At 40.7% G+C, this 16,242-nt stretch overlaps 1 protein-coding gene across 1 annotated transcript; it reads left to right on the top strand.

Annotated features, from left to right (window-relative positions):
• Positions 1-1,820: 1,820 nt before the first annotated feature.
• Positions 1,821-8,474, top strand: LOC139710994 (ubiquitin-ribosomal protein eL40 fusion protein). The gene is made up of 4 exons (XM_071622909.1): positions 1,821-1,934; positions 3,128-3,214; positions 5,839-5,941; positions 8,320-8,474. The coding sequence occupies exons 1-4, from the start codon at positions 1,832-1,834 to the stop codon at positions 8,411-8,413; spliced, it is 387 nt and encodes a 128-aa protein (XP_071479010.1). The 5' UTR covers positions 1,821-1,831; the 3' UTR covers positions 8,414-8,474.
• Positions 8,475-16,242: the final 7,768 nt, after the last annotated feature.

Here is a 16,242-nt window from a genome sequence, read left to right as displayed (position 1 = left end):
ATTATTCATTATTATGGTGAGAAATTTTGCACATGTATTATGTTAACTATGGACATTATGGATATGTATGTTTTAGTGTGAAATGACTTGTATTTCTCCAGTTGCAAAAATCTACCAGACACCCTAGTAACAGCATCAGCGAACTAAGCGAGGCGGGGCCTACAAGTCTAGACACGTAGTTACACGCCATGACTCGTGGTTACGGCGCGCACTTACGCGAAGCTCCATACAGTCGAGTCGGTTTTGCATGCATAGGTACGATGTTCAGCCTCCGCACAGCTGCCATAGCGCACCGCCGGTACGTAATGTGAGTACCGGTACATGTGCGCGCCTCCATGTACTGTACTAGTATCGCACATGCACCACTACTGTGTGCGCTTTTACTCCGCCGCGCTGTTAGACCTACGTTTGTGATACGTTTGTATGTATGATGGGTCATCGGTCTCGTAAACCCGTGTGTACAAATCGCGTGCGAGTGCAAGTACAAGTGCGTGCCGCGGGATCGAAGTGGGCCTCGCACAGCTGGCTGGGTAGGTGTGTGCTAGCTGACAAGGATGCGCGCTTAGCCTTAGAAACACGCGCGCTTTGAATGTGATAAACGCAGTGAATAGCACCGCCCACTGGAGTGCGCTTGTTGACAGTGAATTTCATTACGCTCGCGACCCACTTTTTCGCCAAGGTTTTGACAGCGTGAGGATGAAAAATACCCTGTTTTTATTTGCTCATAACTTCACCATTATTCATTATTATGGTGAGAAATTTTGCACATGTATTATGTTAACTATGGACATTATGGATATGTATGTTTTAGTGTGAAATGACTTGTATTTCTCCAGTTGCAAAAATCTACCAGACACCCTACTACTAGTATTGCGCCTCGTATCTTCATTTAAAATTATGACATTCAATGTTAAGCTCATCAAGCTTGTCAAGTGTCGGGGGGGGGGGGGGGGGTAGAGGAAGGAAGTGAGTGAGGGAGATGTGACAAGCCTACATTCTACCTTGTAAGGGGAATAGTAGATCGATTGTGTAGAACGATTACAATCATAATTGGTGGAGCTTGATGTAGGAGGGAGAGAGAGAACAACGATGTAACGACGAAGAGGTAAAACTAGTGTGCCGTGTCTGCAAAAGTAAAAGAGAACAGATTGCATATTCCTGGTGTCGACCCTGCTCGCAGCGCCAAATGTAAGGGTTCGTTAGACAACACACAGAATGACTGATATCGACACCAGGAATATGCAATCTGTTCTCTTTTACTTTTGCCGACACGGCACACAAGCTTTACCTCTTGGTCGTTACATCGTCGTTAGAACTCTCTCAGGTCTCTCTCCCTCCCTCCTACATCGATCTCCACCAATCGTGATCGTAATCGTTCTACACAATCGATTTACTATTCCCCTTACAACCTACATCTATTTTCCATGTCATATTCAAAGGACAGGTAGTGGTTGATATACGAATACGTACACCATGTAAATAAACAGGATGATCTGTCTATTCCATACAGATATTCATGCTGTGCTGTTCAATTTCATATCTTGATTCTTCCTGTCAGTTTGTGAAACGTGATGTTCAGAAACTGCCCCCCCCCCCCTGTGATGTCACTAAACGTGGAGTAGAAAGAAAATATCCCAGAGAAGAATCGGTCATATTGTCCAAATTAATGCATTCTTGCATTGTTGTGTTTATTGCAACTGATTGACAAATTGCCCCTTCATTGACGTTAACCTCTCTACCTTGACGAAAAGCAAGTCACAATGTCGTAGCACATCTTCTCAATGAGTTCTCTCTGTAACCTTTGACCTCCTACCCAGCTACCAAGCCAGTCATGCAGATCTTTGTGAAGACGTTAACGGGGAAGACCATCACCCTCGAGGTGGAGCCCTCCGACACCATCGAGAACGTGAAAGCCAAGATCCAGGATAAGGAAGGTAAGCTCTAACCTCTAAACCTCAAGAACCCTAGGTTGTTAAGTAATTAAAGACATATTACAGGGAAGTCCTGTTATTATGAGTGCATTTACAATGAGGTGAATGGTCAACCAGGTGCTAATCAACCAACATAAACTTTCTTATCCTACCGGATAACCATTTATACTTGTGGGTGGAGAGCAACAATGTGGAAAAAGTACCTTGATGAAGGGCAAATGTGTCGGGCTCGCTTGGGCTCGAACCCACAAACCATACCACGCTAATGTCATTCAGAGACAAATGTTCGTATCCACTCGGCCATGACGCCTTCACAATTTTTAGTTTATTTACAGTTGAGGCAATTTTTTGTTTTTGTTGTAAAATGAGTTGAGTCATTATCATAATTAGAAACATTTTGAGCTTGTTTACCATTTGACATTTGTCACTCTCGATCAAATCAAACACCTTTTCATGCTTGAATTGTGTCTCCCTCACATGTACACTCACCCACACACACACTGAAGAAAATAGTGTATGAGTAGACCATTTTGGTAGTGTACTCGAATTCTATGCATGTTTTGTTCACAGAACATTCCCTAACAATCAAAAAGCTTGGGGAAAGCTTGTCCTACCTGCAGTACATGTGTAGCATCAACAAACTGAATTCTTGTCTAAGGAACTTAAAGGGTGTGTACAGTTCTGGTCGAGGTGAAGATTTAGCTTTTAACGTTTTGTCAGATATTCAGAAACCACTCTATCAGATGTGAAAGAGCATGCAGTTCTAAGGGGTATCAAAAGTTTATTCTATGAAAATCGGTTTTGAAATGGCTGAGATATCCAAAAACAAGGTGAAACAAAGAGATACTAATAAAGTTGGGGCGTGTCGCCTTTTATTATTAGCACTTTTTTTGGATATCTCAGTCATTTGAAAACCAATTTTAATCAAATAAACGTTGAATCCTTCTTAAAATTACATGCTCTTTCAAATTTCAAAAGAGGCTTTTCATTATCTCACTTAGGAATGTTCAAAACATGAATCCTTACCTCAACCAGTACTGTACAGTCCCTTTAATGCGAGGAAACAGGTGAATGAAATTCGTGAATATAAGGCTGTAGGAAGACAAACCTCTAATATCTATAAGTTGTAATATTACAGAAATGGTCTGTTGTACAGGGTCATGGTTTGTTTTTCTCCTTCGTTGTTTGTCCTCCAGGTATTCCTCCTGATCAGCAACGTTTGATCTTTGCCGGAAAGCAGCTTGAAGATGGCCGCACACTGTCCGACTACAACATCCAAAAGGGTGAGACAGACAAACTGTGCTTTGACAGCTACAGAGTCGAGTTAATCTGGAGTAGGAAATACAGTAGACTCCCGTTATAATAAAATCGTCAAGACCGGCAGTTTTCTTTCATTAATATTAAGATTTAGTTACTTAATCTGAACAAATACACAATAAAAAGCCTGGAGTGAATAATGTTGCGGCCTGAATTTTTATTTCATTGTAACCAGGACTTCATTAGAACGGTGTTTGTTATAACTGGAGTGCACTGCATGTATATAATATGCTGAGATTCTGGCTGGGAATATGTTGCTTAATTTGAAGTCATTAACACACTGTTTTGGGACAGATCACAGTTTGGTCAGAGAATTTGTTTAGTTGAAGTCGGGCAAAATTCAGCCTACGCAACTAATGCACTTGTCAATGTAATGACGCACCCCACTACCCCCGGACATGGGTGCGTCATGGTCATTTTTTGACTGACCACACGGGGTTTTTGACGCACCCCCACAGTCACTTTTTGACGGACCACAGGGGGTTTTTGACGAACACCACAGTCACTTTTTTGACGGACAACACGGGGTTTTTGACAAACACCTAGGTCACTTTTTTGACGGACATCCTCGGTACATGTGACGCACCCCCGTAAATACTGAAAGGATTTTTGCATACGCTTTATTCAAGCAATTTCATTTTCTTTCGGTTCGTAAACACAATTTGTCAAAGTTTCGGCAAGTTTCCCTTACCCTGGCCCTGTAAGCACCGTACCGTCATTCACCGTACATCACTCTGCTGCTACGATATTCCGAATGTATAATCAACGTGTGCATGCAATCCATAGTCACCTGGCCATACATATGACTTGTCTGCAGGTGCGCTGTATGTGCGCGGCCATTTCTAGTCCGGTTGAATGCAACACATGGACGATGTACGTTCGATGAGGAACAACGAGCACGCTGCTCACTTGCGAATTGCACAGCGTTAGCGAGCGAGTCGCGCACCACGAACACTCGACTTGCCTGCTATACTGCAGGTACGCGCAGTACGCACCACGCAACGGTATACCAGAGATCGTATACGGAATTCCGTATACGATCTTTGATTTGCCTGCCTTACCATTTAGTACTGTGAGGTTGAAATCGTTATATCGCTAAACAGTCCGTCTGGCTTGAGATTGAGTATGCGTGATTTCATGAGTTTGTGGGAAAGAAAATGTGAGGAGAAAGGGTGGCTTTTAAGTCATTTGCTTGCCAGATTCGGGCAAGCATTTCTCCCTCTTAGGCCTACTCCAAAACGCTTCCCGACTTTGATTTTCACTTGCCGCGGGATCGCGCTCACTGTAAATTCACTCGCGGTACGTACGTGTATCCGGTACTGGTAGCGTGCAAAAATGCGTGCAGTTTTCCATAGCCAAGTGCATACCATGACGCACCCTCGGTTCAGAATAATGCGTGTTATTTTCCATAGCCAAGTGACGTACCATGACGCACCCCTCGGTCAAAAATTTGACGACAATGATGGGATTTTGACGCACCTCTCGGTCAAAAATTTGACGGACATAGCTGGTAAAATGACGCACACCTGGGTCACAAATTTGACGGACCAAACGAGGAAATGACGCACCCATGTCCGGGGGTAGTGGGGTGAGTCATTACATTGACAAGTGCATAATACTGATACAGAGGGGACATAAATAATGTTACTGTAGGGCATTGTATACAATCTGGAACCCCTGTGTAGCACCGTTTGGTAATACAGCAGTCATTTTACTTCTGGAGGACAAACTATTTGGATTATGAATGCACGTTGACATCAAGAGATGTGTTAACTCAAAGGTGGTCATTTCAACCTATAATCATTGTCCAGTGCTTGGAATTTACAAAGATCTTGAGTACCTCTCCCGAGAATTTGTAGGGGATTGGCTTAGGAGAGTCATAGGTAGTCAGTTCAAAGTGAAAATGTCCCGAGGTGCTTGGACTATACTTTCCTGGGCATCCAGACTGTTAGCCGAGTCCCCCCCCCCCCCCCCCCCCCCCCAAGGAAATCACTATGATACCAATTGATTCTTAGATTTCTGCAGTGATTCACAAATTTCAGTAGAAGTCAAGAATATTTGATATAGGGACTTGCAAATTCTCATGCTCAATTTGCCTTGAAGTCAATGCATAGTGTTCATGGTACACCCACCTTGTGTTGAATGACTGATACAGTTGTACTTTCAGTATTAAGAATGACTTTGCTTTCAAAACTTATCTTCTCCCTTTGATTCTGATAGCAGGGTGTCATATAGTTCTGTTTTAAATAATGTCAATTGTATGAGTTCATACTTGTGTGGGTATAACATTGTACTCTGTGTTCTTTTTGAGATGTCACACATAAATTTGAATATTTTTGACCAATATCATTTGTCCTCATTATTTTCGTCATAGTTGCCGAATGTATACATCATATCAGGTTGAAAGATGTGAAGTTTACAATTTAGTGTTTTCGTGAATATCAGGTTTTACAGACTCTCCATACTTGTTGAAATGATTTTCATAAAACATACTATGTATTAGTACAATTTTTACAGTAATCATTTATTGTTGACAGCCTTCTCATAGTTAGCATTGTTGATGAGTGTTATCGGTCACTTCGCATTGCAGAGTCCACACTCCACCTGGTGCTTCGTCTCCGCGGTGGTGTGATCGAGCCCTCCCTGCGTATCCTGGCCCAGAAGTACAACTGTGACAAGCAGATCTGTCGGAAGTGAGTTTCTTTCTTTCTCTTTCATTCTCCTAACCCTTTCTGTGCCAGGGACTTTGGACAGTGCACCCAAATCTATAGGGTTTTCTGTGCTAATGCCCCTACTGTAAAACGAGGAATGTTCGCGTGCATTTTAATTTAATTTCGCGAGAGCCAAGATTCGTGAAATTAAAATGCATGTGAAAGTTCTTGTCCACACTAAACGCATTGAATGCAAGAGGCAACTCGTGAAAATTTCATGCCACGAAGGCCGTCGGCTCCAATTCGCAAAAATTTCATGCGGCGATAATATCATGTTTTACAGTATTCCACAGAAATTTCTTCCAATTGGTCACTCATTGGAAGCAAACTCTGTTGCTTCCGGCCACCCATCGAAGTATATGGGATGGCAGTGTGATGAATCTGACTTGTGTTAGTTGATTATCGGGTCAGCCTTGAATATATTGCAGGTGATTCTCACTGGACGATCTTGCCTCATCAAATCACACCCGGCGTTTCTGACACTGACCTTAATGGTTGACCAACACAAGTCGGATTCATCAGACTGCCATCTGATACACTTCGGTGGGTGGTTGGAAGCAACAAACTTTGTTTCCAATGAGTGACCGACGAGAAAAACATCTTTGTGGAGTTGGGGCATGATTAGCACAGAGTGTACACAAAGGGTTAATCAGTGCAGGGATAAGTGTGAGCTATCTCCCTGTGACACACACCCACTGCCCTTCATGCTCTAGACACTTGCTTAGAAACATGGATGAGAGTCAAGTAGAACTTTTCATGTATCCTTCATTGATGTGATATCCTTACAGAGCTCTCGTGTCTTCATAAATCTCTGCAGGGGGCTCCAGCAAATACCAAATCTTTTTGTATAATGATGTCCGCTGATAATGAGAAAGGCGTGAAGTTGCCTTGAACACTGGGCTTAGTGGCAGTTTGATGCCCTTGTCATTCTCACGCGACGATATGTATGGCTGCATTTGAGTGCTCAAAAGCGAACTGAACCATACCATACCGTGCCATACCATACCAGAATGGGAGTGTTTGAGTGTTGTGTTTAGATAGCATACCTCATGAGCTATTTTGGGACTCTGTTTAGAGGGGTCACATGTTTTGTAACCACCAACACATTTACCTGCCCTGTCTATGCTACATACAGGTGTCCTTTACCAAGAGAATCAACTCTGCATTTAACACTAATCGGGCCGGGCGTTTTTCGCTATGCCAATGCCAAAACCGGCTTCTGTTACAGTTACAGTCCACTTTTTCTGTTACAGTCCACTTTTTTGTTCAATCATTCTGTGGCTTGCTGCAGTACGTACGTGATAGTACGTTTTTTAGAGCACATGGGGAAGTGGTCCTCTTTAAGCATGGTATGGTATGGTATGGTACGGTGCACTCTGGGAGTGTAGCACTCCTCCGACAGTGGTTTGGTAGGGTACTCTCGAGGAGATCACTCAAACACACCCAAAGTCTTCCTACATTTGGAATTGTAAGATGCATGACAACAATTAGATATTACCCATGATTGCTCTTTTACACTTCTATAATTTTAATGTTGGAATGCTGGCAATCCTGCATGATATGTAAATATGTTTAGGTTTTGTTGTGTTCCCCTTTACATTCATATCTATTATGGGGCATGTTTTGATAGTATTTCTTAGTTTAGACATCTGTCTGCCTGTGTTGTAAGAGAGTAAAAGAGGATTTATCTTAACCCAGGTATGAATGCTTGATAAACTTGTGCTATCTGGTCTCTCTTCTCACAAAGTTAGGTATTGGCATTTGTGCAGGGCGTAAAGATATTGCATACAAAGAGAGTATTGTAAAAGTGGATATTTTTGTGTGGGTAAGTTTTAGCGCTCTGCTGGGCAAGATGAATTTGGCATGTTTTTTAATTCTGAGGAATCAGGTCACTATGTACTGGAGCATATGGCATGCAAAAATATTTGCGTGCTTTTACTTTCGTGCCATCTTCAGGTTGCGCGAAATGCACAAAAATTTCCATACTGCAAAAATTTCCACTTTTACAGTAATCATCACATTTCCCAATATCTTCATCCAAGATTCCACCGATATTGATAGGGGGAAATGAAGTATTTGGTGTGAATTAAAATCAGTGCATGGGGGAAAGATATTTGCAAATGAATGCATACTTCAGAAAAGATTGGAATATTTGACACTTGGTCAAATAGAAAGTTTGCCCATCAAGATCACTTCACCGTGGCATGCCAGCTGCATCTTGATCATTTTGTAGTGAAAGAAATTTTTGACATTAGTGTCAAAGATTAGCCTTTTCTTGCGTCGCCCATCTGTCTATATTACCTGCCAGCATACTATTACATTGTATCTCTCTCCCCACCCTCTTCCCTACCCCTCCCCAGATGCTATGCTCGTCTCCACCCCCGTGCCACCAACTGCCGCAAGAAGAAGTGTGGCCACTCCAACGACCTGCGCCCCAAGAAGAAGCTGAAGTAAGCCGCTCCTCCGAACTCGCGACGGCAGCAGCAGCAGCAACCAGCAGCAACCAGCAGCAACAGCAAGCAGCAACAGCAACAACAGCTTATTACCATTTCAACCATGGCATCCTGTCGTACCTGTTTAATCTTTGTGCACACTCAGTAATCTCTTGCCTTCTCCGAGTTAATGAGCATTACCATCCGCGGACACAGAGACTTTCTGGGTCCATTGCTTGGAGTTGGACCGATCCTCCAAATATGAAAAGTACTTTACAGGATACTTGCGTGTAGATAATTTGTGGAGTTCATATTTATCCCAAAATAGCAGGAAAATTGTACATTCTTTATGTAGAGGTTGTGTTACCGCGCCTCCCCTCGTTCAGTTTTGGATATCATGGATTAAATGGTATAAGCAAGAAAAAGTGAACATTCGTGTGTGTCTCTCTTTCATTTTGTTTTTGTGTATGAGAACCTTGAATGCACATTTTTGGAATAGCAGCACATATTTGAGATGGTGGAGAAAATTAAGCACTTCCTACCACCTTATCTATTTTAACAATCTTCTATCACATGGTTGGATATTTTTAAGTCTCCTCTACACACACTACACTGTTCCTCCACTTCTGTGGTACTACCAGTGCTAATTATAGATGTTATTGAATTATAAAGTGAAGTTGACCCCGTTGTCAGTCGTTAATCAACTGTAAGAGCTATTCAAATATGAAATTATTTCCCAGCAGGAGAAGTGGGGGCAAGTGTGTTATTGCTAAATTGGAAATTATTTTGTTTGCTGTGTGTGTTTGTGTGTGTGTGTGTGTGTGTGTGTGTGTGTGTGTGTGTGTGTGTGTATGGATGTCAGTTTGTTCATGAACACTGTACAGTTGAGCCTCTATTATCCGGCCTCCCTTTATCCGGATCTCTCTATTATACGGACGCAATCTCGCCGTGAATTTTTTTAAATAATTAAAGCCATACGGGAGGAAAGGGGGATTCCCAACTCCTTGAGAACTCCTACACAAACACACATGAATTACATATTACTTCCAACATGATTGACATACATATTACATCAAATTTCCTTCCAAATTGCTTACCTTCAGACATTTTAACATCCCCAAACATCCCCAAATGTAACAATGAAAAGGTTGCAGTATACACATTACTACATGTGGTACTACAATGGGCTACATCAGTACATGTGTATGTATATGTACATGTATAAAGCATTGAGTCTCCCGTATCCGGCCAAATCTCTTATCCGGATGAGCCCCGGTCCTGACTTGTCCGGATACGAGAGGTTCAACTGTATTTACTTTCATTTGGTGATACCTGTACAGTAAAGCAGGGGTGAAAGTCTTTGTTTGTTTTTTAATCAATTTCCAAAATGTAAAGCTAGACAGATGAAAGTGGTAAATCATTTCCCAAACGGAAAGCCAGATCCTGTTGGAATTAAAGTGCAGCTTGGCACTGTGTTCCAAGTTAGCTTTTATAGAGGAAGCCATGAGACAAACAAAATGACAGCAGTTGCATAAAAAAAAAAAAAAAAAAAAAACAGTGGACAATGAAGTTACAGAATTTGCCCTTTCAGATGTTTTTACCCTAAACCCACTAAGTGGAAAAGGAAATGGTGTCATGACCATATTGGTTTGTATGCAGGAATATCACAAAATCATGCTTTAGGTAGATTGATTTAACAATTGCAACCTCATCCTACATAAAAGTCCAGTTGACTACATAGGCTATTACATACAGTGTGCTCCGGTTACATTGAAGTCCTTGGGACTGCCGATTTTTTTTTCTTCGTCATAACGGAATTTCATTATAACTGGACAGCATAGTGTTATGAAGATTTAGAGATTATAATTTTGGGACCTGAATTTTGATTTTGTGGTTACAACTTATTCACTGTACAATATTACAATAATTTGGCGTGATGGGCGTCACTCGTGTATCTTGCATGTTTTCATGTTAGAAGAAGATACAAAGATTAAAATTGTGCACAGTTGAATTGGAAACTTTGATAAGTACACATATAAACAACGTCACCTCCCTCGCCTATTCAGTACTGGGTATATACATGTAGGTATGACTGTGACCACCACTTCGTGAATACACATCAAACATTAAAATTCATCAACTTTAAAAGTATTTCATTGTCTGATTTTGATGGAACTTCCGTCATTCGGGTTTGATGAAAGTTTCATTACATTTGTTCTATCCATCTAGTATTTGTCTTTTCATCAAAGCCAACATAAGTTCATGATGTGGACCTACCCTTTACTGCACTGTACATGCATGACCTTGCGCACAGCAGGGTGTTAACCAGTACCCCACCTGTTCCAGGATATTATCAAGAAGAAAACAAAAACAAAAACAAACAAACAAACAAAAAACCCTCTGACCCAATTTGGCCTGTGGCCAAATATCCAGCAGATTCAAAGGGACTGCTTAGTTCTGGTTGAGGGGAAGATTTAGCTTTTAACGTTTTGAAAGATATTTCGAAATCACTCCATGAGATGTCAAAGAGCATGCAATTCCAAGGGGAATCAAAAGTTTATTTGATGAAAATCGATTTTGAAATGGCTGAGCTATCCACAAATAAGGTGAAACAAAGAGATCCTAATAAAAGATGTGGCCTGTCGCCTTTTATTATTATCACTTTTTTTGGATATCTCAGCCATTTGAAAACCAATTTCATCGAATAAACGTCGAATCCTTCTTAAAATTACATGCTCTTTCATATTTCATAAGAGGTTTCTCATTATCTTATCTAGGAATGTTATAAACCTGAGTCCTCACCTCAAACCAATTGAATCGCCCAACAGTGAATCTTCAGGTGCCCCTGTCAATTTCATGCATGGATTTATATAGCACTCTGCTTGTGGCAGAGGTGATTTGGCAAACCTGAGCAAACAAAACAAACAAACAAACAAACAAACAAACAAATCAGCACAGATAATGATCATTTGACAATACCACGTTCTTACAATGACATCCATGTATTGTAGAGATGTTCATTGTTAAGAGATGTGTTATTGAACCCATGTTCCATGCTGCCACTCAAAGGCGACACGTACATGTATGTGCCAAACTGGATCTTCCTCACGGATAGGAAAACCATGTCACATTGCACAACGTCTAGACACCTCGAAGTGGATATCTCTCATACAGTGCACTCCTGTTATAACGAACACGGTTACCCTATAACGAAATTCCTGTTGCAGCGAAATGAAAATTCAGGCCGCAACATTATCGGCTCTATGTATTTTTTATTGTTTATTTGTTTGGTTATAACGAAATTTTGATATACCGAAAGAAAACTGCTGGTATCGAGGACTTCGTTTGAACGGGAGTCCACTGTACAAAGGCGGCAACCTGCACGGTAGCGACGCGAGTCTCGCTGGTCGCGGCTACACCGTTAAAGGGGAAATCTAGTCCAAATATAAGTTAGTCTGATATAAAAAAGAGTAAAATCTTAAAGAGTTCAACGGTAAAAATTTGACTGAAATCGGAGGAAAATAAGGAAGTTATGACATTTAGAAGTTTTGCTAATTTCTGCAAAATATTTCTTGTACAGTGGATATGAATATGCAAATGAGTGAGCTAACATGTCATACCCTCACAATTTTCCATTGATCGTGTAAAAATCTATGTTTCTGTCATTGAAGTCTGAAACTTGATGTTATTCCTGGTTGAATGACTTCAGAATAGTGATCAGTTAGATATACCAGGATTTAAGCCTCGGGCATAATTGCGTTTGAATGAAAAACCTGGACATTTCAAAATTTTATGTACAAACTATATGGCAAGTTGTGAGGGGATCGTCATGCTCACTTTGCCATTTGCATATTCATATTGACCGTTCAAGAACTGTTTCCTGAAAAAAAATTGCGAAACTTCAAAATGTCATAACTTCCTTATTTTTCCTCCGATTTCAGTCGAATTTTTACCATTGAACTCGTAAAAGTTTACTCTTTCTTATCAGAGTAACTTATATTTGGACTGATATAGCCTATATAGTGTCCGGGGAGTTGCGAGAGAAGCATGTTCGATATTTTACACGCATTTTTTAAAGATTTTTTTTTTCAGTCTCCAGCTGCATGGTATCGGAGACGTCTCCGCGACGTCTCCTCAGTCGCGGCCAAGTCGCGGGGACCAATTTTGTCCTCTCCGCTACTCCAGGGCGAATTAAGTTGTCATCTTGTTTGGAGACGCCTCGGTAGTCGCCCTGCATGGAGTCGCCTTCTTGATGAGAGCGCGAACCATTTCTTGGTCTTTAAAGAGTCGCACGAGTCGCCACAGTCGTAGCGAAATCTCCTCCAGTGAGAAAAAATGGGGCCTCAAATGAAGATTACCAGGGGCGGATCCAGGAATTCTGTAAAGGGGGGGGGGGCGTGACTAATATTTCTGGTGCCACTTCCGGGTTTCATTTCATTTCTTTCTTTTTATTTTCTTTGTTTTTAACGAAAATTAAAGGGGGGGGGGCGTGCGCCGGTTGCGCCCCCCTCTGGATCCGCCACTGATTACGCATCTTTATGATGGCAATTACTTTTTGCCATCCCGACTATGAGCTCTACATGATAGTTTTATAAAAGACACGGAGATGCGTTGATAGAAATCGCGCAAACATTGGTGAGGTGAAAAATACGACTTGCTGAACTGAGCACAATTATCCGGGAAGAAATCTGACATATTGATAATACTTTAGTTTTGAAATTATCAATTTGTTATGAAAACAATCTACACTATACAGCGATAGAAAAGTGTGGCATATTTTCGAAATATCAATTTCGTATGAAAACAAAATACACTATATTTCTTTAGGGTTTTTTTCTTTTCTTTTTTTTTAGTTTTCTGATTAATGACCCAATCGTGAATTGTCATTTAGCATGCATCCCCATTGCACTTTATGTCCGTGTCCTTGGTGTCCACAGTAACAACCACTACTGAGGTTTAAAAATACAGTGCAATAAGCGATAATGTTTATTTCTTGCTCTTTATGTTGGACCCATGGCCGGCGGAACCGCGGGGGCCGTGGGGGCTCGGGCCCCCACACTTTTTGTGCACCATACAAAGGAATACATAAGGTGTCATCACTTTGGGCCCCCACACTTTTTTTTTAACCCGGAAGTACGTAAGTGGCACTAAATAGAAATAGGCCTAGATAGAGATCTTGAAGTGCGAGAGCGGTATATGTTTTTCCGCTGAGGACCTTGTTTTTTGTTTTTTGTTTTTGTTTTTTGTTTCATTTTTTTTTTTTTGGCTTGTCAGCTAAAGAACCCCGGAAATATAATGGAAGGGGAGATGATCTGAGGATTTTTTTTTTTTTTTTTTTTTTTTTTTTTTTTTTGTGCTCGTTAGCTCATGAAACCCAGAAGTGGGCCCCCACACTTTTGAAAACGCTCCGCCGGCCCTGGGAACTATAACAGTCAAATGTCTTCATTTTCTTTTCCCGAATTAACGCAGGTCCCACAAAAACTTTGGTTTTACGCTGAACAAAGTTGGAGCACCATCAAAGTTTGAATTTTTATATTTCTGTTTGTATGTTTTTGGTGCATCTCCATAAGTTAATTTGAAGTACAAAATTTAAGTATGCATTTTTAAAGCAATTACAGGTATAATTGGTTACCAATTTTTTTAATGTATTCAGTCACAAACGCACTGAAATGTGCACCTACGAACATCCAATCCCATCCAGGAGCAACGACGCCTGATGAAGATCCATTGTTGAACGGACCGGAAGCTTGCCCATGCAACATAGCAACAAACGCTACCCGTTGGGATACAGTATAGCCACGGCCAGTGGCCACGCCTATATCTATAACATTGTTTAACGCCGGGATTCTCCGTGTATAAAATATAATGTATAACAGTGAGCTATAACAACGTCAATGAATCTCACATGGAACAAATGATTGACCAATCACAAATCTTGATATGAATGCACTTATATATTGAATATGGTTTCATACATTTACTAAATCTCTTTCCACAAGTTATTCGAGGATATTATCATTAACCGTTATTATAGCCAGCAATGACGGTATGATCCTGCCAAATTTTTATCTTAATTTTCGTTTACTGAATCCACATTGTATAAGGGGAGGGGGGGGGGTGGGGACTAATTCCCCTCTAAAAAAAGGACAATAGATTCATATAGGGGTTAAGTTGACGAGTTGATACAAAGTAAATTCTCAGTGAAAAAAAAACAACTGATATATAGCTACCCGAATTTCATGGTATACTTTTTATACGGTCTATCTTACCAAGATCGATGAACCGAGTTTTGAAATATTCAGAGGCCGCGGATATGGGGGTGGTGGGGGAGGGGGGGGGGAGGGAATTTTATTGAGTTTTAATTTCTCTCGCTCCGGCTTGTGTGCAAGATGTATTCCTTCTCTCAACTTTGCTTTTGTGGTATATGTAGCGGCAGAAGTGTGATTTTTCCTCTGTATTTGATTTATAATGCCTACACTCATTCAGAATAATGAGATGTCAGTAGAGGAGATCTGATATGTATATAGTACAAATATATTCATAGAGAGACGTGGGTCATAAGGGTTATGACAGAGGTCAAAAGAGGACTAACCGTGTCAAGATGACGAATCACTAAGGGGAATCTGCCCGACCCAGTGCACTTAGCACCACTGTCGGCACTGTTTCAAGTAGTTTCGTTTCTAGAAATCTGGTTTTTGATATAATTTGTATAGAGAAAAGGGAGAATTGGTTTTAAACAGGCGAAACCTCTGACACTTCTTCACTGTGCAACTATCGGTGATAGAAGGCAGTCAGAACCAACGAAGCAGTGGAGGCTGCAAAATACAGTATGGGACTGTATGGCAACAATTGACTGGGGTTCTCAAACAGTTGGTAAGTTGAGATAGAAGCTTAATACTTGTTATTTCAGCCACACATCAATGATTGTCCCGATTCAATTGTGATATAAGAAGAAATGTTTGTTGTCATCATCATTTGGTATAACTAAAGGTGTGTACAATTGTACAGTTGTAGTATTAAAGCTTTACAGCAATTTGTATGTCAAAATCTCAGTTATTTGAAGGAGATTCACACACACACACATAATTTCATGCATTGTTATGACTGTATTATGCAATGATTATAAACACTTTGTTCGTGTTACCTAGACAGATAGTTTATATAATGATTTGTAGAAAGTTATGAAGTGAACCCCTCAGAATGATGAAGTTATAAGACTTTGTCCGATTACATTGTAAATATCATTCAGTTCAAGTACAATTGTATTATGTTCATTGATTACTGTACTATAATCAATTATTGTTTATTAGTAATATTAGTCAAGTATACGCAAGGTGAGCTATAACGACGCTTATGCACAATTTGCAGTAGGGATTTACAGTATAATTAAAGTGTATTATGCATGTATTCCTTTGTTACAGTAAACCACTTCACCCACGAGACACTTTCAAGACACTTTCAGGACACTTCTTTACGACACTATACTTCATCACATCACTTCATCCCACGTTCGAATCTTAAGTTCACGCCGTGATACACATTGGTGTATTTATGTTCAGTTGTGATTCTTCAAGGAATGTTTTGATGAATCGATCATTAAATCAGGACGGGCCTGGATTATTGATTCAAGCAAACGAGTTGGACAGTGTTTCATTATTTTCTTGACGACTGGTCGTGTGCCGGTGATGCAACAGTGCGTTTACAAGAACGAACCCCACCCAATGTAGTGAAGCTACATTTGAGTTTACAACTATTTTGGATTTCAGTTTACAAGTGCTTTGAACTAAAGTTTTCAACTGGCTTTGAACGCTTACAACTAAGATGGAACAATCTAACCCTGTTGATACAACA

The sequence above is a fragment of the Diadema antillarum genome, unplaced genomic scaffold, assembly GCF_040938485.1.
Source record: "Diadema antillarum isolate AM-2024a unplaced genomic scaffold, OU_Dant_1.0 seq00001598_RagTag, whole genome shotgun sequence".
Classification (NCBI taxonomy): Eukaryota; Metazoa; Echinodermata; class Echinoidea; order Diadematoida; family Diadematidae; genus Diadema; species Diadema antillarum.
This window is presented reverse-complemented; position numbering and strand designations above follow the sequence as displayed.

Coding starts and splice junctions, on each gene's coding strand:
- LOC139710994 (XM_071622909.1), top strand. CDS start 1,832: ATGCAGATCTTTGTGAAGACGTTAACGGGGAAGACCATCACCCTCGAG. Junction 3,215..5,838: donor CGACTACAACATCCAAAAGG/GTGAGACAGACA, acceptor TTCGCATTGCAG/AGTCCACACTCCACCTGGTG. Junction 5,942..8,319: donor GACAAGCAGATCTGTCGGAA/GTGAGTTTCTTT, acceptor ACCCCTCCCCAG/ATGCTATGCTCGTCTCCACC.